At 42.2% G+C, this 25,669-nt stretch overlaps 2 protein-coding genes across 8 annotated transcripts in view; one reads left to right on the top strand and one right to left on the bottom strand.

The window, feature by feature from the left end:
• LOC121826313 (uncharacterized) overlaps positions 1–25,669 on the top strand; it is a 70,883-nt gene that overhangs the window by 5,243 nt on the left and 39,971 nt on the right. The window lies entirely within an intron of this gene.
• The window catches only part of LOC143270545 (disks large homolog 5-like), a 54,695-nt gene continuing 44,112 nt past the window's right edge, over positions 15,087–25,669 (bottom strand). For 4 of the 5 annotated variants that reach the window (XM_076560894.1, XM_076560893.1, XM_076560896.1 and 1 more), the window contains exons 4-5: positions 16,046–16,140; positions 15,087–15,878 (exon numbers count right to left, since the gene is read on the bottom strand). In XM_076560894.1, coding sequence (XP_076417009.1) covers positions 15,709–15,878; positions 16,046–16,140 — 265 coding nt within the window. In that variant the 3' untranslated portion in view covers positions 15,087–15,708. Of the gene's footprint in view, positions 15,879–16,045; positions 16,141–17,067; positions 17,184–25,669 lie in introns of all 5 variants that reach the window. The other variant, XM_076560895.1, reaches the window with a different exon arrangement.

Raw genomic sequence — 25,669 nt, 5'->3', positions numbered from 1 at the left:
CCTCCTCCCCCCCCCCCCCAGTTTCCCCCCCATTCCTACATCCTCCAGTGCAAAGCCTCCCCCAAGGACTGAGATCAACCTGGTAGACTCAATCCAGGCAGGTCCAGTCCCCTCCTCCCAGACTTAGGCAAGCATCCCTGCATAAGCCCCAGGTTTCAAACAGCCAACTCATGCAATGAGCACAGGACCCTGTACCACTGCCTAGATGCCTCCCATACAGATCAAGCCAATCAACTGTCTCACCTATTCAGAGGGCCTGATCCAGTTGGGGGCCCCTCAGCCTTTGGTTCATAGTTCATGTGTTTCCATTCGTTTGGCTATTTGTCCCTGTGTTTTATCCAACCTTGGTTTCAACAATTCTCACTCAAATAAATCCTCCTCTTTCTCTCTAATTAGACTCCCAGAGCTCCACCCGGGGTCTAGCCCTTTTTCATTTCTGATTTTGTTGATTTGGATTGTCTCTCTGTGTCTTTTGGTTAGTTTGGATAAGGGCTTGTATATCTTGTTGATTTTCTCAAAGAACCAACTCTTTGTTTCATTAACTATTTGTATTGTTCTCTTAGTTTCTATTTTATTGATTTCACCTCTCACTTTGATAATTTCCTGGCATCTATTCTTCCTGGGAGACTTTGCTTCTTCTTGTTCTAGAGTGTTCAGGTGTGCTGTCAAGTCACTAGTATGAGATTTCTCCACTTTTTTATGTGGACATTTAGTGCTATGAATTTCCCTCTTAGCACTGCTTTCATAGTGTCCCATAAGTTTGGGTATGTGGTGTCTTCATTTTCATTGATCTCTAGGAAGTCTTTAATTACTTTCTTTATTTCTTCCTTAACCCATTGGTGATTCAGTTGAGCATTATTCAGCTTCCATGAGATTGTAGGTTTTCTGCAGTTTTTTTGTTGTTGTTGAAATCTAACTTTAAACCATGGTGGTCTGATAGAACATAGGAGGTTATTCCAATTGTTTTGTATCTGTTGAGATTTGTTTTGTGGCCAAGTATGTGGTCAATTTTAGAGAAAGTTCCATGGGGTGCTGAGAAGAAGGTATATTCTTTCTTGTTAGGATGGAATGTTCTGTAGATATCTATTAGGTCCATTTGGGTCATGACATCAGTTAAGTCCTTTATTTCTCTGTTAAGTTTCAATTTGGGGGTTCTGCCCAGTGGAGAAAGTGGGGTGTTGAGATCTCCCACTATTAATGTGTGGGGTTTTATATGTAGTTTAAGCTTTAGTAATGTTTCTTTTACATATGTGGGTGCCCTTGTGTTTGGGGCATAAATGTTCAGAATTGAAACTTCATCTTGGTGAATCTTTCCTGTGATGAGTATGTAATGCCCTTCTTGATCTCTTTTGATTGATTTTATTTTGAAGCCTATTTTGCTGAATATCAGGATGGCTACACCTCCTTGTTTCTTAAGACCGTTTGATTGGAAAGTCTTTTCCCAGCCTTTTCTTCTTAGGTCGTGTCTGTCTTTGAATTTGAGATGTGTTTCTTGTATACAGCAGAAAGATGGGTCCTGCTTTTGTATCCATTCTGTAAGCCTATGTCTTTTTATAGGTGAATTAAGTCCATTGATATTAAGGGATATTAATGACCAGTGATTTTCATCCCTGTTATTTTTTTGGTGGTAGTATGTGTGTACTTCTCTTCTTTGGGGTTTACTGCTGTGTCTTTATCTATTGCCTGTGTTTTCAAGGGTGTATCTGACTTCCTTAGGTTGGAATTTTCCTTCTAGTGCTTTCTGTAGGGCTGGGTTTGTGGATAAGTATTGTTTAAATCTGGTTTTGTCTTGGAATGTCTTGTTCATTCTCTCTATGATGACTGAAAGTTTTACTGGGTATATTAGTCTGGGCTGACATCCATGGTCTCTTAGTGTCTGTATTACATCTGTCCAGGTCCTTCTGGCTTTCAAAGTCTCCACTGAGAAATTGGGTGTTATTCTGATGGAATAGCCTTTATTGGTCACTTGGCCTTTTTCCTTTGCTGCTCTTAATATTCTTTCTTTATTCTGTATGTTTAGTTGTTTAATTATTGTGTGGCGAGGGGACTTTTTTTGGGGGTCTGGTCTGTTTGGTGTTCTATAGGCTTCTTGTATCTTCATAGGCATTTCCTTCTTTAAGTTGGGAAAGTTTTCTTCTATGATTTTGTTGAATATATTTTCTGTGCCTTTCAGTTGGTATTCTTCTCCTTCTTCTATCCCTATTATTCATAGGTTTGGTCTTTTACTGGTGTCCCAAATTTCTTGCATATTTTGTTTCATGACTTTGTTGTCTTTACTGTTTTCTTTGACTAATGAATCTTTCTTCTACTGTATCTTCAATGCCAGAGATCCTCTCTTCCATCTCTTGCATTCTGTTGATTATATTTGCATCTGAAGTTCTCAATCGTTTACTCAGATTTGCTATTTCCAGCATTCCCTCTGTTTGTGTCTTCTTCATTTTTTCTATTTCCCTTTTCAGGTCTTGGACTGTTTCCTTTATTTGTTTCATTGCTTTTTCATGATTTTCTTTCAGTACTTTATTGTTTTCTTCCAGTACTTTATTGTTTTCTTTAATTTTCCCTTTCTTCTAGTTGTTTGTAATGTTCTTCCCTTCTTTTTGTCTTTTCCTCTACAAAAGCCTCTACCTTCTTCATGATGTTATTCACAAAGCTTTTTTCTTCTGATTCTTCCAATTTTTGATGTTCAGGTCTAGATGTTGGAGGTGGGCTAGGTTCTGGTGATGCTGTATTGCTCTTCATTTTCTTGTAGGTACTTCTGCCTTGACATCTGCCCATCTCCTTGTAGTTCGTTCTTGGTCTTATCAGCGCACTTGGTTCAGACAGAGATGACAGATTCAGGAAGTATCTCTCTCTTTTCCAGATGGGAGCTCTCTTGTCCAAATGGGAACTCTGGGGTAGGATGGAAGCTCTCATCGAAGTTGGCCATTTGTATTACTTATCAGTTCCTCTTTCTTTATCGTCTGACTCCCAGGGAAGATTGTGATTCCTATTCCCTCAAATTATTGAGATTATTGAGGTTAATACAGGAGTATAGGTATGGGATTACCTATAGGAATATGAATAACTCTAATGTGTGACATCACAAAGGCTCACATTAGAATGGGTGACTCATGAGGACTAGAAATCTGAATGTGGCTGCATGACTTGTTTGCAGCTGAATGGGACAGAGGGTCTCCTTTCTTCAGTTCTCCTTAGTTATCACCCATTTAACCTTGGAAGTGGAAGGGCTTTGTAATTCCTGTAAGTTTCAACTTTCCCAGCCATGATTTAATTGCTAGATATTATGAACCTCTTCTCTTTTTTCATAGAACTTTCTGAGACTTAATGAAATAGTCCTGCCCAGGGAAGAGTACACCAGTTGGATACTCAATATTAAAGGGTCATTTCTGAAAACATATATGCTAGCTATTCAGAATGATTGGTTTATATTTAGGAAATATATCTATATGGATATATATATATATATATATATATATATTTCATACACATATATGTATAAGCATGTAGCAACAATTAATGAAAATAGAGGTCATTAATTAGAAATAGAGCAAGGAAGAGTATTGGGAGGGTTTGAAGGATGAAAGAGAAGAGAAAGTAATCTCAAAAATAATAGAAAACTATTTCATGTCATAAAAAGGAAAACTGTTACACAACACTTTACCCTTTCCTTAAAATGTTAGTTGTTTCTACAAGTTCACATTCTCCCATGGAGCTCTGCAAAGGCACTGATGGCAAACACCAGTCCTGAATTCCCTGGTGAATCAACCATTTTATGTTTGACCTCTTCTGTAAGCACAGTACAGTGCTCCATCATGCCCAGTGAATTGGCCGTAAAGCACTGCTTCTCTCACATGTATTTTATCAGGAAAACCCCATCCTTCCTTCATCATCTTCCAGTCTGTGTGAGACCTCTGCCTGTGATAACCAAGCATCCCCAATGCTTCCTGTGAGCCTGTCCATCAGGAATAATCTCTCTCAGATTTCATTAGATTACATAGCCTGTATTTCAAGGAGGTGTAAGTAAGTGCATGACCTACTTTCCCACTTCTATAGCACTCAGATTGATCTCATCTGTTCTCATAGCCTACAATCCCATGAGCCAAGCTTTGACAGGAGGTTTCACTGAACTTTTGAAAGTCTTTTGTAATTCAAGCTGTTGAGAGACAGATTACTCCCTGACTAAGACAGTCTCTTTTTGTAGGCCATTTTAAGGCTCTCAAATACAAGTTCTAGTGTGGATTTTCCTTTTCTCTGTATAAAAGGTTGAACTATGTGACAACTCCTATTACCTTTACTCCAAACAGAGAATTACATCCTAATTGTATACAAATGTACTGAATTTTGGCCTAAGGAATTTTAATGAATACAGCAGTTTCATAAAGGATCTTGATTTTTTTTATCTTCCATAAAACTTCTGACTTATGATTAACTCTGTTTCCTGGCTTTGTGTACATCTTTCCATTTCCATTTAGAAAACACTATGGATTTTACCTCTTGACAAAAATGTATTTAGTGAGAAAACTTTTTTTATGAACTTCATGGCAGAGAACTAATAAACACTGAATATATTATCAACTCATTGAATTCATTATATCTGAATTACATTTGCCATAAAAAACAAACTAAGATGATGTGTTTGCAAGGTATTAAAATATCAAGATTTAAATGTAGGTTTTTAGCTGGTTTTAAGCACAGTTGCATTTTTTAACACTTTTACACAAGATTTTTAGTGTCACAGTGTCAGAGATCTAAGGAATGTCACATTTCAGCAGGTGCGGGGGAGGATATGGATTACAAAGATTTTGAGTGGGAAAATATGGAGAATAAAACCCACAGAGAAAAATTTTCATTGTTATAATGTAACTAGCATTTTATGAGGCCCTGTAACAACTTAGGGAGGCAAAAATAATTATAATATTCTGGATGAATAAGGGAAGAGAAAGAAGAAGGAGAAATAGAAGAGGAAGAGTAGTAGTAGGAGAAGATGGATGCATGGATGGATGGACGTAGATAGATGGATAGATGATTGAAGAATGGAGATAGCTGATGGATAGATAGATAGATAGATAGATAGATAGATAGATAGATAGATATAAAAATAGAGTATATACAGTATTTCAGGCTATACAATACAGTTGTTATTGTGTCCACTGAAGGCAGAATGGACTCAGAACGTTTGTCCTTTTTTCCCCCATATTGGTCAGAGAACTAGTTACAGGTGAAGAACTCTGGATTTTTTCTTTCAGCATCTGAAGACCTTTGAATCTGGACATTTCTAGGACTTCTGGTTCCCAGAAATAGCCCTTAAATTTAGTTCCGTTCCAATTGTCCCTCAGTGGTCCCACTTTTACTTTAGGCTGATATATGAGGTGAGGTGGGACAAATACTGATCATCCAGGGAGGCCTGGCATTCTAGACCCCCAAGAATCTTTCTAAATGAATGCTCCATGTTTTGTGTAGAACTCTAGAAAAGGAACAAGGAATCCTGGCTACAGCAGATGATACAGAACAGGCTGAGTTCTCGCATGGTGATATGGATTATTGTAATGGAGAGGCAAGAGTCTCTGGGTCAGGAATATGCAACTGGCTAGATAATCTGAATATAAAATTTAGACCACTTTTTTTTCAAAGCTGAGGACCAAGCCTAAGGCCTTGTGCTTGTTAGACAAGCACTCTACCACTGAGCTAAATCCCCATTGCCTGACTTTTAAGGACATACTTTAGAATAAATTCAGAGGGAAATGGAGGACTTAAGACTACCAATGTCTGACATCATCAGATTTACCTAGAATGTGTTGGACTGATCATGTTTGTCCTAGGGAGATGTTATTTTTATAAAGACAACAGACTTGGTAGGGGGGTTGCTAGCATTTGAGCTCACCAGGACGAGGACACCCCACTCAATGATTAGTCTGGAATTCTTTAAGGAAGGAGGAGATGCAGCAAGTTGATGAAGTGAAATGTGGAAGTGCCTGCAGTTGAGAAGTGAGGATGAGGTGGGTCACTCCAGAATATTAACCAAGAAAAGTCAGAATAAGAAAAATTAAATATGGGAGGAACTCTGACAATATGTGAAAAACGTCTGTATTTGTTAATGCTTTGGTGATTGGCATCATCATGGAACTTTATAAACTAATACAATGGGATCCTTCTTTGAGAAATAATTTCCACAATTGACATAATATTTTATATTAAGTTCATCTCTCTGAAATCTTGTAAGAAAAGAGGAAAATTATGGACCATGTTTCTGTTAAAAGAAGTAGAAAAGAATTATTGAAGCAGATTTTGGGTTAGTCTGAGCTTCTTGGTAGAAAGGGTTATTCCTATGTTACTTTTGAGACTTGTTTGTTCCTAAAAATATCAGCTGAAGTCAAGATTTGGAGTTTTATCAGACCAATACATCATGCAGTATAACACCATTCATATTATGCTATGTTCATATTCATTGGTTACTCAGATGAGAGCTTGGATCATGGTGAGTGGCACATCCTGGTTTGCATGTACTGAGGATGATAAGTGTAAATGGAATGTATGTGATCCACACAGTTGGTACTCAGGATGTCAACTTATATCTGTACATGAAGTCTTTGAGTCTACGATCTTCAATAAACATTCTTCTGTGTGTCTCTTTTGAGGACTTGAATGGCTGTAAAACATCGAGTGAAATTGAGGTGTGAGATCAGTGTGCCTCAAGGATCCTTCTAACTACCAAATATGTTAATGATGTCCATTTGCTTTCATATGTAAGGGAGCCATCAGCTCAATTGACAACAATTGAGGTGTTTCTGGTTCCCTTTTGTTTAGGGTGTTGGATGAAGAAGAGAATATTCTTCCCACACATCCTCAAAGTTCAGGGCTTCTGAGTTTAATTCTTGCTCAGTAGACTGCAGGTCTCCACTGATAGCAGTTTATGGTCAGGATGTTTCTTCTCTTGGATTGCCTCGTCTCCTTTCACACAGGGCTTGGTCCTTGGCTACTTGATATCAGGGTTTGGCCTAGGAAGAGTTCTCCATTGTGGTTGGAGCAGGTTCCATTTAAATTGTCTCTTTAAACTGTGCTTCCTAGGGTCAACATTAAGTCTGACCACAAATCTCTCATTGGGTTGGCAGGAGCTCCCTTGGTCTTAGAGTTTGTGGTTTATCTTCATGAAGGTCTACTGTTGGCCTGTAACATTTCCACTTTTGATTTTGACTGGCTTTTTCTATGAGTTTTGAATGAGCTCTGAATTCTTCCCAGTCAATATTTGCCCCAGACCTGCTTCTTCATTTGGTCTTGGAGAATGTCCCAGGTCATCCTCTCTCCCTGTTTTGGTTCATGCTTTTGTCAGGGTAAGTGTTAGCACTCTTGCATTCTCCTTTTCCTGCTTTGTCCCCCCGGCCTCTTTAATTTGAGGGATTGTTCTGGGCCCACGTCCTTCCTTAGTTTGGCCCAGTCTTCTTCAGGGTCAGAGGTATGCTGAGGCCAACTTTTCATCTTGGTGAAGGCCCTGGCTTCAGTCCAGGTAAAGTTGGGGCATGGGTACTCTCCTTTTTTTCTTTGAGCCAGGTCTTTTTCTTCTGAGGAATAGGGTAGAACTCATCTCCCTCTTGGATGGGGCCAGCCTTCTTCAGGGTCAAGGTTAGGTATGGGTGTTCTTTTCTTTTCTTTTCATTTCATTTTGTTACTTTTCCTTCTTCTCCTTTGCCCTTGGTTCTTCCATTTAATGAACTGGCCCAGGGATACCTCTGTTTTTCCTCTGAGCCCGAGCTTATGCAGCTTCAGGTTTTAGTGAAGGCCTCTTTTAGGTCAGGTTTGGCCTTTCATTCCTAGGGTTGGTCACTGGCCTTTCTGGGTGAGGGAAGCCATTGCTAATGTAGGCGTTATTTCTGGTCTTCACCAGGTTCATCCTTAGGCCTTCGAATACTTCTGTCTTGACATCATGGTTTAATGGTTAATCCTGGTCTACTTTCACTTTAGGTGCTTAGCATGGGCCTGTTCAGGGGCCATGTTGGCCTGGGGTACTTTAAGGGTGTGCCTGTGTCCACGCAGTTTTTGTGTTAGAGTTAAGTCTGGTTATATTGATATTCTGGGACTGTTGATACCTATTTTTCTTCAGGGTTGAAGCAGGGGGTACTTTTGAGTGGAGGTTTGACTGGAGCGACTTTGTATTTGTAATCTGCCTTGGATTATGCTCAGCCTTTCTGAATAAAAATAACATGTGGATATTGATAGAAGACTGTATTTATTGTGCTTCTCTTATATCTCAAGTATATCTGAGGAACATTGTCTCTTTCCAAGGGAAATGGGCACAGACACCAACACACAGCACAGACTCCAGATGAAATGAACTACATATTACACAAATAGAAAGGGGAAGTAGGGAGGAGACAGTGGTGCTTGGGGAGTCCTTGCTGCTGCATTGGTGACTGTGGCCATGGTAAAAGGCAACATGAGCTCATGTGGAAAATTGTTGCTTCTCAATAAAGATAACAAAATAGAGTCCCAACAAGGTCTCTGCTGCCTTTCCATCCGTGATCTGCTCCCATGAAGGGATATCACACGGGGTTAATATAACTACAGAGGCTGGTCCTCCATTGATCTAGACATGAGGGTTGTACAGATCTTCATGAGGCCTCTTATGCAGTGTGGGCATGGTGTCCTCTCCTGTATGTCATTCATGGCATGCACTATGAGGGTGTTCCACAGGTCCTTGCTATAGAAACACTTCTCAAAATGTCATTTGTCTTCTACCTTGAAAATCCCTGGAACAATGAACCATGCCTTCGTGATCTCTTTCTAGAAAGCTCCTTGTCATGTCCACACACTGATGTGAGATCAGGTCTTCCCACAAAGAATGTCTGCACTGACTTAGTAGAAATTGATTCCTGCTCGTGTTATTATTGTTGTGAATCACAGCCAACTTTAATAGAGTGAGCTGCCAACCTGTCAAGGGCACACATGTAACCATGACAATGATTCCTTGTGTAGTGTCACAGAGGCCAGGCCACACTCTGCTCAGGGGAGCACATAGGTGGTGAAGCTATGCAGATGTCTTTGGACTGGTAATTAGGGGAGGTCCCTGAAGGCTTCAGTTATCATCATTGCTTGGGGACAATTTCCCATGCAATCATCATTTCCTACTACAGAACTTCACTGCTAAAAAGAGAAAGGTCATTGGGGAAAGGTCAGACTCAGTCCATATGTACACGGTTCAAATATTGGTCTATCATTTCTGATGCTCAGTTTATCATCAAGAGTCTCTCATCATGAGGCTTGTATTGTGCCCTCTGCAGGACCTGCATCTTGGGGAACAGAGCTTTTTGAAATGTGCCCTCCAGCCTGTTCCTTCACCATCATTAAACACACCTTGAAGTGGGATTGACCAGAAAGCAGAAAGCCATGAGTCTTTCCCTACCACCTCTCATCATGGTAGTTGATGACTTCTGAGGCTGTCACTCACTGGATAGCAGTGTAACAGCAGTTTATCCTGTCCCATTTGTAAAGTGAAGTCCTGGGACAGGTGCTGACTCTGCCTCAGCTGTTGTCACCTTTTCTAACAAACACAAGTGGAGATTAGTGTAGAAAACAATGGACATATCCCTCTGAGAATACCCCTTCCCAATCTCCCACTGTCCTTTGCCATCATGCCTTTCTCCTTCCCTGAAAGGCTATCCCTCAAGGCTGGTATCAGATTTCCAGCAATCATTCTAATTCAGGTCCTCATTGTTGGGTTTCCTTTTCATTCTTCTTTTCCATGGATGCTTTTTTCCTGCCCTAACATGACATTTGAAGGACAATGGGAAGGAGGCATCTTAGAGATCCGAGGAGTTAGTCAAGGTATCATTGTGTTCCATTCCTCTATCTTATTGTGGATGGAAACCTACACTTAAGAATTTTGGCATGCAAAAGGAAAGAGAACAAAACTGAATTAACATCTTTTTCTACTGGTCCTCAACCTATCAAATCTCAGTTATAAAATAAAAACTATGGGGAGATTCTTCCTGTGATTTCTAGATGAAGTGTAAGCATTGTGCTAACCTCAGAACCAAACAGGATTTAGGGAAGGGTGGCCTCAATTAAACCAGCTATCTAATCACAGAGCTTGAAATACTTTTCCTCTTTGCAGCAGCAGAATCTGAAAGAGAAGTTATACAGTTGCCCAGCAGGGATGCCTCTTTGCTGTCTCAGCCTGGATGCCTGTGGCAACAGTTGCAGTAGGAACACCCTACCTGGAAGTCTTCCTGTCAGCATCACTGGATCCTGGGAACCCAGAATTTCCTGCTCTTCACAAAGTTCTGGATAGGCAGTAAGCATCGATAGACTTAATTGATGGGGGTAATTTCCTATAAAATGTGCAGTGGAAGAGGAAGGAGAGACTGAAAACTTATCTGTGCTTGGTGTCAAATGGTGTCTGAGGGACTTAACATGTGACATAGATTATAAATATCCATCTAAGAAAGATCCTGAAACATCGATACATTGTTAGTAACATGGTAGACAACATCAGTGCTCTAGAAGCATGCAAGTTCCATGCACAGAATGAAGCATGATCAAGCATGCCCCACCCCACAGTAATAGTGCTACTACCCCATTGTAAAGGATGAGGGCACCATCAGTGTTGTGCCACAATACACACATGCTTGTTTCCATAAAACACACACAAATATGTGCCCACATTCATACATTTAAGAACATGTGTCTACAACTTTGCATGCACACACACACAGACACACAGACACACACACACACACACACACACACACACACACACTCAGAATTATATTTGAAATTCAATTAGATGTACAATAAATTGGAATAACAAGAAATAAAATATAAACAAACAACCTTTGTGGCATTGGTATGCATGTGTATGGTATTCATGTTGTATGCAGAACTATGAGTATAGTTATGTGCATATTTTTATAAGTGTCTATATGATATACTTAACATGTACAACCATATCTAACTGCATATACATGTGTATATAAATATAAAGATAAACTGAAATCCCAACTCCCAGACACCAGCAAAGGAGGCAGCAGAACTTTCTGAGTGGCTGGTTTGATGTGTCAGCTCTTTCCTGCCTTCAACTCTGAGTGCCTGTTATGTTTATTAACAGTATCATTCATTTGAAACAAAATTCTGCACAAATTTTTCACAATGCCATTTAATATTAAAATATTCTCTAACTTTCAGAACCACAAGAAAACCCTCTAAGGCAGAAAGCCACGAGTCGATCATGAAAAGTACCAGGAAGGGCCAATGAGATGGCTAGTTTGGTGGAAGGAAAGAGCTGACTCCTCCTAATTTGTTCATTGACCTCCATATGAACAAAATGACAGAATAGCATGGCGTGTATTCTATGTTCATTCTCTCTCTATTGTATAGACATATTTATTTCCTCATCACAAAATAGATAGAGAGATGTTATTATTTTAAATACCAATCAGAAGATTTCTATACACTTATATAATATAATTAATATTTAAAATAATGAAAAAACCTCATGCAACTCACAACTGTGTCTAACTCCAGGACCAGAGGAGTTGACACTCTCACACAGGCATACATAAAGGGAAAACACCAATGTACAAAAAATAGTGAATAAACAATTAAATATTTCTAGGAGCTAGTGGTGTCAGGAGCCCCACAAGCATCCCACAAAACTAACTAACCTAAGCTCATAGTGATTCACAGAATGAACCACCAACCAGGGAGCATGCATGGGACTGTCCTAGGCCCTCTCCATATATTTTACAGTTGTATAACTTGTTCTTCTTGTAAACTCCTAACAGTGGGAACAGGGCTTGTCTCTAATGCCTGCTTTTTGGGACTGATTCCTCCTACTGAATTGCTTTGTCCAGCCTTAATGTAAGAAGTCATGCCTAGTCTCACCACAACTTGATATAACATGGCAGGCAGATATGCACAGGAGGCCTGCCCATTTCTGGAGAGAAAAAAAGAAGGAGGAATGGATGTGGAGCAGGAAGACACACACACACACACACACACACACACACACACACACACACACGGAGGGTGGTTGAGGGACTGAGAGGAGAGGACGGAGGGGAATTTTTGGTTAGGGTGTAAAAACAAAAATAAACAAATAAATAAAACCAAATTTATTACAAAGAGGGAGAATATTGATGGTTACCACATTTAAATTTGAGATACTAAAAGAATGTCCCTCCAGGGACATTGCCACTTATTCTAACTTTATAATGTGTTTGCAGTTGTACAGGGATTGCTGGGGATGTATTTCTGTATGCTGTGAATGTGTTGCTCTGAGTGATTGATAAATAAAATGCTGATTGGACAGTAGCCAGGCAGGAAGTATAGTATAGGCCGGATAAGCAGAGAGGAGAATGCTGGGAGTGGAAGGCTGTGTCAGGAGAAGCCACCGCCACCATGAGAAGTAAAATGTAAAGTTCCTGTAAGCCAGAAGCCACGTGGCAACTTATAGATTAATAAAAATGGGTTGATTTAAGATATAAGAACTAGATAATAAGAAGCCCGCCACAGCCATACAGTTTTTAAGTCTCTGTGTGTTTACTTGGGTATGAGGAGCTGCAGGAGCTGGGTGGACAGAGGAAAACTCCAACTACAAGGGATAATTAAATCATGTTAGACATAATTTTGAGCTGGTATAATACATAGTGTCTTTGTGTTGTACTTGCAATAATTATATCATATTTAGGCAATATTAAGACATGGTTATTGTTTTACATTTGGATTAATCATGACATAAAAAGATATAATTGTGTGTCAAGTTGACAAGGGTGCAGATATGATATCTATTTTTGTTTGTCACATTTATTACATTTGGAATTAACTAAAACCCCAAAATGGAGGGGCACACCTGTGAGGTACTTTTGCTTACTTTGAAGACAGAAGATCCACATGTAGTCCTGATCTTTGAATTAGGGAGATACTCTTTTTTTTTTTTTTTTTTTTTTTTGGTTTTTTCGCGACAGGGTTTCTTTGTGTAGCTTTGCGCCTTTCCTGGAACTCACTTGGTAGACCAGGTTGGCCTCGAACTCACAGAGATCCGCCTGGCTCTGCCTCCCGAGTGCTGGGATTAAAGGCGTGCGCCACCACCGCCCGGCTGGGAGATACTCTTTTAATCTGGATATTGATGAGGAAAGAAACACCTATAACTCAGATGTTTTGAGCCCCAAAATCGCGACTGTAATCTCAGCCAGGCCTTGTGCTGTAAGTCCATATAACAAAATGGAGGAAGGGAGTTTTGCTCTTTACCTGCTTGCTCTCACCTTGCTAGCAAGTCCATGCCTTCACTGGCATTGGAGCCAATTTCCTTGGGATTCCAGACTATACTGCTGATGGGCAGAGACATCAAGCATAGTGGACTGAGCAACTCCTGGATTCAAGGACTTTGCCATTATAGCCAGCCAATGTTCAATTAGCTGGACCACAGCATCTAAGTCACTCTAAAATATAGCCTTTTGTGTCTATAGAAATTCATTCTGTTATCCCATAAAACCCTGACCAATGCACCAGACAGGTATAGAACTTTTAGAGTAGTTTGGGCCTGACAACAGCCTTATCTCACTTATAAATTCCACATGGTCACATTCCCTTAACCTGCTTTTTAGAGGATGCTTTGATGCTGGCCTACTAGGCTTCTATAGCTTCTGGGCAAGAAAGTAAAATAACACAAGTCTGAAATTTCTCAAATGGAACACACAGTAATCTAACTAAACAAGTAATTATATGAGATGGAGAGATTCTAGCTTAAGTGAGGAATGAAAACCCTGATGACTTAGCTTCTGTGGGCCAAGACCTGGCACAGCCCCACCAAATGAAGGCCAGAGGACACAATGTTCTTCTTACCCTTGATGTGACAGCTCCAGTCTGGCGATCCACGGGATAACATCCTTTAAACATGAATTCTCTGACTCACTCTCAGTCTCAGGAGTCAGATCTATTGCAGAGGAGCTTCACAAGTGTCAATCAGTCATCTGGAAGAACTTTCTCAATATAATTTGAGATCTGCTGTGGTAAAAGAGCAGCATCAACCACCTCTCTCCTTTTCAGTCTGTACCGAACCACTCTGCACCAGAGACATGTGGCCCCTGATGCAGGCTCCATCCACTCCACATAGTCAATGAGGTTCCTCCCAACATTTCTTATCTGGACCATCAAGAGGGGTTCCTCATCCCACCTGCACCCCAGGACAGGCTTTTCAATTCTGCATTTCATCAGACAGTCTTAATACGTGTTGTCAACCAAGAAGAGATCTAGCAAATCTGTGCCAGTCTGACAGTGAGTGATACTGGAGCAGGATCTTGAACCTATGAGAGCCCTGCATGGATGTGTGGCAGCCTAAGACAGTTAGCATGCCTGTCCCAACAGGTTTCAAGAAACTTTTGGTTGGGAGTGATCCAATCCACCTAAGACAGCACACATGGCTGGGAGGACAAGGTCAGTTGCAGGGACTGGAGAGATGGCTCATCCATGAAGAGCACTCATTGCTGTCTCAGAAGACCCACAGGACAGCTAACAAACCTCTTTAACCTAAATTCCAGGTGGAATCTGCCCTCATCTGGTCTCTGTGTGAATTGCATGTACATGGTGGGCAAACACCCATAAGTATAAAGAAAAGCACCACAAAATATCCCAACATGTCTTGCAGGATATTATCTCTTCTTCTCAGTTATCATTCATGTTATATTTCAGGAAAACTAGAGGCAGATTGCTTTTCATTTTCTTATTTCTTTTATACAATTTTAATTAATATTCTTTTTTCCAGAGAGGCCTGGAGCAAATACTTGTTTTTCCCTTTAATTTGGTCTACATGATGATTTCGTGAACATGTGTGTACAGTGTACCACACTTTACTGGCAGCTAAATATATGATGTCAAGGATACAACATGTCTAGTTTTACTATTATGTAGTGGGTATCCATGGAGTAGGCTACTCCATCTGTATACAAGGTGCCATCCCCCTGTATAGCCCTGAGACCTTTGGCTGAAAAATCCTTGTGCAGCCCAAGATTCCTGGAACTGGCTGAGATACATCCAGGCCTGTGACTTCAGGGTTTACAGCAGTTTGAAACCTCACCTGACTAAAAAGAGTCTCAGAGTGAAGCTGAAATTGGATTTTATTCATAAAAATGTATTCATTTTACTCAATGGGGTCTTTCAAAACAGCAGTCATTATATACAATGTACATCCTTAGCAAACTATTAAAACCCAATAACAAAAACTAACAAAACCTTAAACTAAAATGAAGAAAACCAAAATCTAAAGCATAAATATCCCAACATATAAACAAAAAAAATTAAGCAAATTTCAGGATCCTTTGGAATTTCATTATGGAAGAGCAAATGAGGTGAGGACCTAGCTTACTCTCTGCAGTGAATTATCTTCAGCAACACTAGCATATGGCATGGCATCAGCTTCAGCAGTGCACTTGAGAATCTTATGCTTTGGGTGTGGTCTATCTGGATGGCAGTGTGATGTTACCACAGTCCTCCTTTTCAGATTTCCATCACATACGAAATCAGCTTGTCAAAGCCCTTGATAGGAAGCTGACAGAAGAAATCTTGCTCACCCACATGTCTTCTTCCATGTTGTTTTGCCCCTCACTGGGGCCACGAGCTGATGGATGTCAGGGTTCTTAGTAATTTGTGTTGTTTCCTCTGAATCTCATACTATTTCTGATACAATCTTTTCTCTGGGAATACTGAATCAATGGATGTGGATCAGATTGTGGCTGGACTGCCTGATGGTAGGTTGATATATGCCTCACTAGTGAGTTCACAGCTGAAAAGAGGTGGCATTTTCTGAGGAGGCTGTGAACCTGGAATGTAGAATGTCATGCCTTCAAGGTGTCTCTGGCTTCTTCCAGCCTTCTCAGTTTTCTGAAGAGGTGCTGTCATGGAAAATCGGTAAAGAAAATATGATTCAGAAACAGTTTTGCTTGCCACTGTCAAGAACAATCAGGGCTTATTCATCCCTAGTAAACAAAAGTTAAGGAAGGAAACACACCCCATGAACAACCTGGCTGCTGGGGATAGGACTCAATGGTGTCTTACTTGCCTGGAACATAGTGTTTCTGCACCAGCAGCTCCTTCTGCAGGAGGCTCTCTTCCTGGGCTGTGGTCTGCTCCAGTTCCTGCTGGACGGTTTCAAACCTAGGGGAGGAAGGCAGCTGGGGCACAAACCTGGTGGGGACCTGCCATGTCAGCTGTGAGCCCCCACCAACTCTACTCAGCTAGACAATCGAGCATTACCTTTCAGCTGAGTTCATTCCCTGCTTCCCCAAGGGAAAAGGGACAGAGAGCTGGACAGGATTTTTTTCTCAGCTTTTAAAAACTGCTAGAAATTGAACTGGAAAATACACACTTTGCTGGATTAGAAAAAAACAGCGTATTTCTCCAACAGTCCAAAAACATCATTTTGGAGAAATATCAGTATGTCAAGGTCTGAGGCACAGTTCAGAAAAGATGTAGGTGAATGTGAACTTCCTGGAAAACTCTCTGTCTGCCCTCTAATGGAGCCTACACAGCAGTGCAGAAAATGCTTTGGTTATTCCTACAGCTCAGAACCCTGCATAGGGTTAACTTGTCAGCTCCTACTCTGTTTATGACCAAGAGTAAATCTTCTCATGGGAAACTGATAAACACTGCAGAGAGCCTGCAGTCAGCAGGGGTGTGCTGTATGCAAATCTGCAAAGGATGGACACTTCTCTCTAAATGTGATGTTCCTGATGGAAAAGATGCAGGAGGACACACTTTCCTTCATGATCAATGATCCTCCTTTCCAGGTTTCTGGCTGCCATGGAAATTTTTGTGGGGAGATCTAATCTAAGAGATGAGATACTCAGAGCATACTAGAGGTCTCAGAAGGGAAGAAGGGGACACAATCCCCATAAGACCACGGAGAGAGCATATTGTTTCCTGGTCATAATTCTTGTTGACTGAGCCAGCAATGACAGTCTGAGGGGTTCTTTCCCTGCGTGTGGCTGGCAGCTTTGCTAATTGACGAAACTCAAAGAGCATGGAGATCCAGGAACATTGGACCCACTTGGATCCACCTGCTCTGGAAGCCTGGGCTCCTACCTCATCTGGGACACAGTGAAGTGATGCTGCAGCTTTAGGGCCAAGTCCCTTTGCCGGGTCAACAGCTCCTTCTGCTTCAGCAGGGACTGAAGATTTTCCTCAAGTCTTTGATGTTCCTGTTCATTAGAAGATTTTTTTTAGGGGAGGGCATCCTCACCATGTACATAAACATGCACACATACACACACTCACATTCTATCTATCTATCTATCTATCTATCTATCTATCTATCTATCTATCTATCTATCTATCTATCTATCCATCTATCCTTCTATCTCCAGCACACACATGTATATGGATGCACACAAAAAAGCACACTAAATTCCATCCATGCTTAGTTTCCCAGATGACACTAATAAGAGTAAGAAGAGATCGCCTGAGATACCAGGAAGAAGAAATTTACCTTTCATTAACCTACATCCTCTCTACCCTTATTTCAGCCTAGAGTCAGGAAACACAGGATGCTTTGAGCACAAGGATGTAGAGAATATTGTGTACTTTTACTCGGTTTTGATCATTTTTCAGTTTATTTTTGGTTCATATGTGCAGGTGTTCAGCCTGCCTGTATAACACATGCATGCCTGTTGATCTGGAAGAAGAACTCAGTGGGCAGATAAGTCAATGTGGTGCTTGCCTTGAAATCCTGTACACACACAGGTGAACACCAGGGTTCCTTGATCTGTAATCTAAGCTCTCCTAGCAAGTTCCCCAGTCTGTGCATTGAAGGCTTAGTTCCCCAGCACAGGACCACTGGATGGCAGTGGACCAGCCCCTTGCTCTCACTCAGTGCTTCCCAGTGCCTCCAAGGAGGGCAGCTTCCTCCTGAAGAAGCTCTCTGTACCACAGGTTGCCTCAATTTAGGCCCAAAGGAATGAGCTCAGAAAACTAGAAAATCACTACAATCTGTAGTCTATATTAACCTTTCCTTCAAATAAGATGATTGTGTCAGAGATTTCTTTGAGTAACAGAATGTTGACTAACTCACGGCCAAATAATTGCATATATTATTCCAAACTTAACAATATCCCATGGACCACATTGTATGTTTGTACTCATCAATGATGGGCATCTGAGAAGTTGCTAGTTGGGCTGTTCTGATGAGTCCTGCTGAATCCCTGTTGTCCCCTATTCTCTGTGGACACCACTTTCCATTCTGGAATCAATGTTCCACCCGAGGACTGCAGTTCCACTTTCTGAATAATTGTACATAGCTTCACACAGGGCTGCACCATTTTACACTACTAGCAATGTCTGAGAATTCTCATTTCACCCAATTCTTCTTCAGGCTGATTTTATCTCAGGATGAAGAAGTTTGGAATAAAAGCAGTTTCTGAGTGCTGCAGACACAACATGGAGTGGGTACTTGAGAGTATGGTGAACCTAAGCGGTGCCCTGAGACAGCCTCTCCTCACACCTCAGCATAGCTGTGGGACTTCTGCTGTGCTGGGATGCAGCCAAAAGCACCTCTGCAGTTCAGAATTTCTCTGAGAATAAAGTCCAGGCCAAGCACCTAGGACCAGGTCAGCTGAACCAAGGTGAAAGGAAAATGGCAGCAGGCGATGAGGAGAAGAACAAAACAGTGTGCAGGCAAGTCATCAGTGGTCAGCCTCCTTTCACCCAGAGCAGAGAAGGACACAAACCCTCAGGCAGCCTTTGCTGCCTCTCAGTAGCCTCTTTGTCACCCTCATGGACTCCAATACTTTGTTTTTCTCCAGAGGATTTCTTTGCAGAAAAATGATTCTGCCTCTACAAATACCTGAAAAACATTTAGTTTTCATCAATTTTGTGGCCTTGCATGTGTAGTTAGCTGTGTGGACATTAAGAGTGATGGGCAGCTCCATCTATCCTTTGACTTAGGCAAAGTGGTACTAACCAGATTAGGCACAGTACTTTCTCATTGAAATCCATCTCCATCATTCTTAAAGATGTTCCACTGTTCCGTGAGAGAGTGAACATACACATAGAGTCTCAAACAAACATTCTCATTCCCCAAACACACACATAAAAACAACACAAACACACACCTTTCTTGAATCCAGAAAGGCAAGGAAGAAGACTAGAATGTTGCAGCACCTTTTCTATTCCAGGGAAGGTAGTGGGTCCTCCCTGCAGACTACAAGCCTCTTAGACCCAGCCATGCTCTTCTGTCCTGGCCTGAACTAATTTCCCTTCCCAGGGAAGTTCTTATCACCAGACTCACTGATCGTATAGAGAAGTAACAACCTCTGCACAACTGAGATGGACCACACAAAACCAAGTACTTGGAGAAAAGGGTGAGGCATGAAGACTCCCGATAGATACAAGTTGACCCATCATAGTCTCCTCACTAAACTTACCTGGACTCCTCCACAGAAGACATTGACAGCACCAGAGAATGAAAGTCACCCATTGTCATTACTCAACAACTTTTGACCAGATTACAGTGCACATTATATGAAAACAGCCCCAGGTCAGTCAGTAGAAGGCTACTTAGGTCATCCACAGCACTTTTCTAAATTGCAGCACTCCATCCAACTATCAGATGGAATCTGTCCTAAGACACAGACATATACATGATAGAGTGAGCATCAAAATGTCAGGTTCCATGCTGTGAAGCCAGTAGACAAACCAGACCTTTCCTGGGAATTTCCTTCTATGCAGTAAAAGAAAAAAAGTCTACTTTTTATTTTTAAAGTAGCTCCATTGTTTGATTTTTGTTATTACAAAAATGTATGAATTCCAAAGTAATAAAAATGTTTAAAAATTAAGAGAAACCAACTAATCCATTCTCTTTCTGACCAAATGAACCATTTAGCAACGAGATGAGACAGAAAAACACAGGATGCTGTACTGTGAGGAGACAGGAGATCCAAAGATCTGTGGCTATCCAGATTAGCCAGAACAGAAATTTTGAGATTCAGTGAGAGACCCGGGCTGAAGGGAATACGGGAGAAAGCAACAGAGGACACTCGATGTCATCATCAGACCTTCCAAAACACAGATGTATGCGCCCTCAGACAGGCACACTCATACACAGACACACACCCTCAATCATCAGTGATCAGAACGCAGTGAGGAGGACATCACACAGAATGAGGATGACATTACCAGTTGGATTAATTCTCCTCACACTAGCTGTTATAGGTGAGTCCCACAATTCTGCATCATTTTGGACTAAAAATGCCTGGGGACGCATGCTGTGTTTCTGCAGGCTATGTTGATGCAGTTGGCTCAAATGTGCCACCCTGACCCCCGCCTCTCATCAGCCCTTGCCACATCCCTGGTCATCCAGTGAGCTTCTGAATGTAAGATCCAGGATGGGAGAACAGGCCAATGCCACTCACAGCAAATAGTAGTGACAAACTGTTAATTTAGTTTCTTGAATTGTGAACCAGGAGCTTGGCCAGGTAAAGAGAACACCATGGCAGTCTGGGAACAAGAGGGTAAAATGCCACACGCCACCCAAAAAGATGTCTATGAGCCAGAGTCATGTGGCTTTTTCAGGGGGCGTTCCTCCTTCCATGCTGTTTCTGCCTCTGATCTCACATGACCCCTGCCAAGCAAATGAGACCCAGACCCTTGACCTGACTCACTCAGATCTCTGTGGCTCCATCATAGCATGGCTCCCCCCATACTTACAAACAGGTGAGTGGTATATGATTGCCCCATCTCCCTCAATGAACTGTGGCTTCTAGCAGAGCTGTAGGGTTTGCTTGCTCTAAGAGGCTAACTCCCAGAAAGACTTGTAAATGATCACGGAAGTGAACTATTGGATGGGATGGGTCTGTTGGATAAGTGAGTAGATGGTTACATGGGTGTGTGCATATGTGTGTGTATGGTCAGACTGGTGGCCAGGTTGGCCCTGCTGCTTCAACCTACCTGCAGCTGCCTTGTCCAGAGGTCATACATCTTCCCATGGGCCTCCTCACAGAGCCTCTTTGCCTCCTCACAGGACTCTTGTAGTAAAATCTGCTCACCCTGCAGCTTTTTCTTGTCTTCTAGCAACATTCTCACTTTTTCCTTCAGCTGAGTCTGTTCACTCAGATGCTGACTGTAGAGGGTGCTGAAATATCACCAAAAATGATGAGCTCCACCTCCATCTGCCATTCCTGCCTCCCAATACCATGATTCCTGCAAGTTCCCCTGTCCCCATCCCCAACAGCCCTGGGCTGGAGCCCTCCTTAGCCATGGAAGCATCACTCAGGTGCAGTCCAAAGCCAGAGAATAGCCAAATTCCAGAAAGATTTACACTACTTCTGAAGACCCTGACAGCAAAAGAGATCCATATACCTTTGAAGACTGGATCTCCTACCTCCTGCACATACACCCTGGTGCTTAACTGTTCATGGTATTGGGAAAACATGAGCAGGTAGAGGGAAACTATGCTCTAAGGGAGACAGAAGACCCATCTGGAATACATTCCATCTGTGTGTCCCATGGAAACCAGCTCTGTAACCTCATGCCAGAGCCACAGAAACCATGGTGAAAAGTATATTTTCTGTCTAGAGGTTCCAGAAGCTGACCAGGAAAAGTTGGAAGGGGCTCTTCGACTCTTCAAACTTAGGAGAACTCAGTCTAGGAGGCACAAATCCATGAGCTATAAGGCAGGCTGCTTGCTAAGAGGTAAACAGACTAGAACTTCAGCCCTCACTTTGGTTCAAAGTTGGAGAAGGGAAGAAGATGCTGTGGGGTGTCTTTCTGTATGCTGTGAATATGTATTGCTCTCATTGGTTCTGTGGGATAGTCTGTATGTCAAATTACTCTGATTGGTCAATAAATAAAACACTGATTGGTCAGTGGCTAGGCAGGAAGAATAGGCGGGACTAACAGAGAGGAGAAGAGAAAGAACAGGAAGGCAAAAGGAGACACTGCAGGGCGCCACCAGGACAAGCAGTACGTGAAGATGCCAATAAGCCACAAGCCATGTGGCAAGGTATAAATTTATGGAAATTGATTAATTTAAGCTATAAGAACAGTTAACAAGAAGCCTGCCATGGCCATACAGTTTGTAAGCAATATAAGTCTCTGTGTTTTCTTGGTTAGGACTGAGCGGCTGTGGGACTAGCTGGTGACAAAGATTTTTCCTGACTGTGGGCAAGGCAGGAAAATTCTAGCTACACATTGGTTAATAAATAAGCTGCTTTGGCCTAAGGCACAGCAGGAAGGAGCCAGTCTGGAAAATCCAGGAGAGACAGAGAAGAAAGGCAGAGGTGGAGGAAATGCCAGCTGCAACCCAAGGAGCAAAATGCCAGCAGCCTGGCAATGCAGCTGCCATGTAGGAAAACACAGAATAATAGAATTTGGTTAATTTAAGATGAAAGAGCCAGCTAGTCTGAAATTTAAGCCATTGACCATACAGTTCGTAAGTAATGTGTTCCCCTGTGTGTTTATTTGGGTCATTTGGCTGCAGGTGGGACAGATTCCTCCTGATAGCAGGTCAGGCAGGACTGGAGAAACTTCAGACAACAAGAAGCCGTCCTTACCAAGTTCTGGAGTCCACCCAGACAGGCACTCACCGGGAGATATTGGTCTTCTCACTCAGCTCCATACACTTGTACAAGGCCTCACTAATTTCCTTGGGTAATTTCTTCACATCTGCCATATCCATCTTAGGCTCTGTGTTCTGCATCTCATGATCAGAATTCAGCCTGTGGTAGGGCATAGCCCCAGGAGCAAAGAACCCTGTGAACACAGGCCTCAGGGACCCCATGAATTAAGGATGTATTTTGCACTACCTTAGCCCACTGGATGTCACACCCTGAATCCTTTGTACTGGGAACTCCTGATGTGCAATAGACTTCCTACCCTGCCCCTGGGCCAGAAAAGGCTGGATGTCAACAGTAAGGAAGACAGACCTACATGAGCTTCCTCAGTAGGCCTGGAGGAGTAGACTAGCTCTCTATGTAGGCAGACAGGCATGGGCCTACATGAAATATGTGATGACATTTCCACTGTTGTTAGAATAGAAATGGTTTGTCCTTTCAAGGATATCCAGAACTCATAGTCAGTATTGGTTTGAGTAGGCACTCCATGTGGATGGCTTTATAAACTCCTAAGGGTATTCCAATGAGGCATCAGGGTGAGCACAAAGACTGAGAACAGTAATGCTGAAAGTGGAGCTCCCTGGTCTCAGCACTTATATCACCTGAAATCTTTGAAACAGGCAAATCCTCAGGCCTACTCTCAATCTCCAACTCACACGATCTGAAGGGACACACACACACACACACACACACTGTAAGGGAGACTCTCAGAGACAGTACAGAACACACTGAGACACCAAATCGTCAGCCCAAAGAGATGCATTCCCCCGCAGGGTAAGCATGGCATTGGGAGCCTGCCTCTGGATCACCAAAGGCAGACAACACACAGCAGGCTTTTTTCCAACAGTGGGATTTGAAATACAAAGTTTGAGTCTGTGCTAGGGTGAGTTGCTTAGATCTGATTGGACAGGTTGGCAAGTGTAGGCAGGTAATGAATTTTGATTGTTGGACTTTGGTGTTTAGTTTCAAGAATGAGTCAGTGTCCACAAAAGGGAATGAACTTTGGGAACTAAATTTAGGAATGTAATCTAATGGTTTATCAAGGGAGAGGGAAGTGAAAAGGGCAAAACCTGCCACTGCCATGTTTGCGATGTTTGGGCCCCTTAGAGGGCAATTCACATGCGCACAAATCCACACACAGTTAGGATGTCAAGAAATGTAGGTAGGTGGAATTGTCTCACATTATAAGGAACAAGATCAGAGAGGAGCAGGGATGGACACCAGGCCTTTCAGTCACACATAGAAGGAACAAGTAGAACCACCAGGCCCTTCAAGCTGCTCCCAAAGCAGCAAGCAAAAATATCTTGTCAAATACAGAGACTCAGGTTAAACTCAGAGCACCCAACATCTCCTACAAGCCAACACCTGTCAAGGCCTCTTGAAATGCATGTTGTGATCTTACACCCTACTGCCCCTCTCTGTGGATTGTGATTCAGGCCACAGGCTCTGGTTTTCATAAGGAGGAAGCAGAAGACCCTGTGTCCCATCTCACTCTTACAGGCTTCAGTTCTGCCTCTCAGATGCATTCAGGAAAATTTGTTTGTGCAGGTCACCCTGCAGGTGCAGCTTCCAGTGACCTAAGGACTGCTGAAATTGACACAGTAGTGTCAAGACATTCACCAGAGAACAGGGCATGATGAATACCTGTTGTTCAACTCATTGTTGTAATGGGCCAGGTATTCACACAGTTCATTCCTGTCATTGGTCATCATCTGTAGCTGAAGTTTCAGTTTATCCACCTGGTTCAGCTGCTGCTCCTGCTCAGTGAGGAAGAAGGGTGTGGATGATGCCTTCCTAGCAGTCCCTGTAGGTACACAAACACATGTGAATTTGTACAGATAAATGGCATAAACCAAGAAGATCATGTGGAGTCCCAAGAGGAGGCCTGAGGAAGATGAAAGGCATGGAACCCAGTGAAGCCCTTAAAGATCAGAACAGCTCTCCATAAGCTGGGTCTCATAAGCCATGTGTCTGTCTCCAATCACTATGGCTAGATATATGTCTTAGGCCTTACTGAAGCCCCCCTGGCCCTGATAGACTTAAGCAAGGCCGGCCATGTTGTTTTGAAATTGTTATCTCATACCTGATGTGATACAAAAAATTCCAGGAGTCCCTGGTGCTTTTCACCTCCCAGCCCTGATAACCTGTGTCCACGACTAAAACGATCTGAATGTTTCAGACCTGGGTACATGGATGGAAAGTTTCCCTCCTTCATATTTACATCAGATATAAAGTGCAACAAGATCCTATTCTGATCCTGCATTAGTGGTTCTGTGCCTTCTGTTGCAGTCTTTGCCACTCAGAATCAACTGAAGGAGTTTCCTGCACAGCAGCTGCAGCCTTGACCAATCCTGGCCCTCTGCCAACTAACCATCAGGAATCCTCCACCTTGGATCTGCTCTTTAGGAACCCAGATAAGTAGCATAGGCCCATTTCTTCATGATCACAGCTACCGGACCCCATTACTAGAAGGTCCAGTTCTAGCCTGACCTCCTTCTTAGGAAACTAGGGCTTTCTCTGCCAATCAGTGTGATCAGTCATATCAACATGTCAATTGGTGAACTCTATAAGCACTTAGTGAATGCCTCAATGGCAGCTGGCATTTCCACAACACTGGTGATTTCACAGGAAATGCCACAGGCTCTTCAGGGTACAATAGAATTTCCAGAGAATGGACTGTTAGGGCCACTGCCAATGGTCATTACCTATCTCATAACAAGCTCTTACATAATTCACAAAAATCAAGCTGCCCTTTCCAGGAGCCTTTCCTGAGACACAGGGGAAGGCCTTCAGCACCTCCTCCTTCCAATCCCGAGATCTCTCTGACTCATTAGAATCTAGTTCATTCTAATTCAATAGTTCATCATGTGTGGAGAGCAAGACTCACTTTCCACACACCACCCAGGAATGGCTGTTCATCCTGATGATCGCCAGCTAATAAGATGAGAAATTAAGGATGCTAAGAAATTAGCTAAGGACAATTGGGAAGGAAGATCATTTCCATGAAGTGTACAAGCACATTAGAGAAGATCTACTGGGCAGTTACCATGTATGGGAATGGTGAAGGATTATGTGGGTCC

Source organism: Peromyscus maniculatus, chromosome 23, assembly GCF_049852395.1.
Source record: "Peromyscus maniculatus bairdii isolate BWxNUB_F1_BW_parent chromosome 23, HU_Pman_BW_mat_3.1, whole genome shotgun sequence".
Classification (NCBI taxonomy): Eukaryota; Metazoa; Chordata; class Mammalia; order Rodentia; family Cricetidae; genus Peromyscus; species Peromyscus maniculatus.
This window is presented reverse-complemented; position numbering and strand designations above follow the sequence as displayed.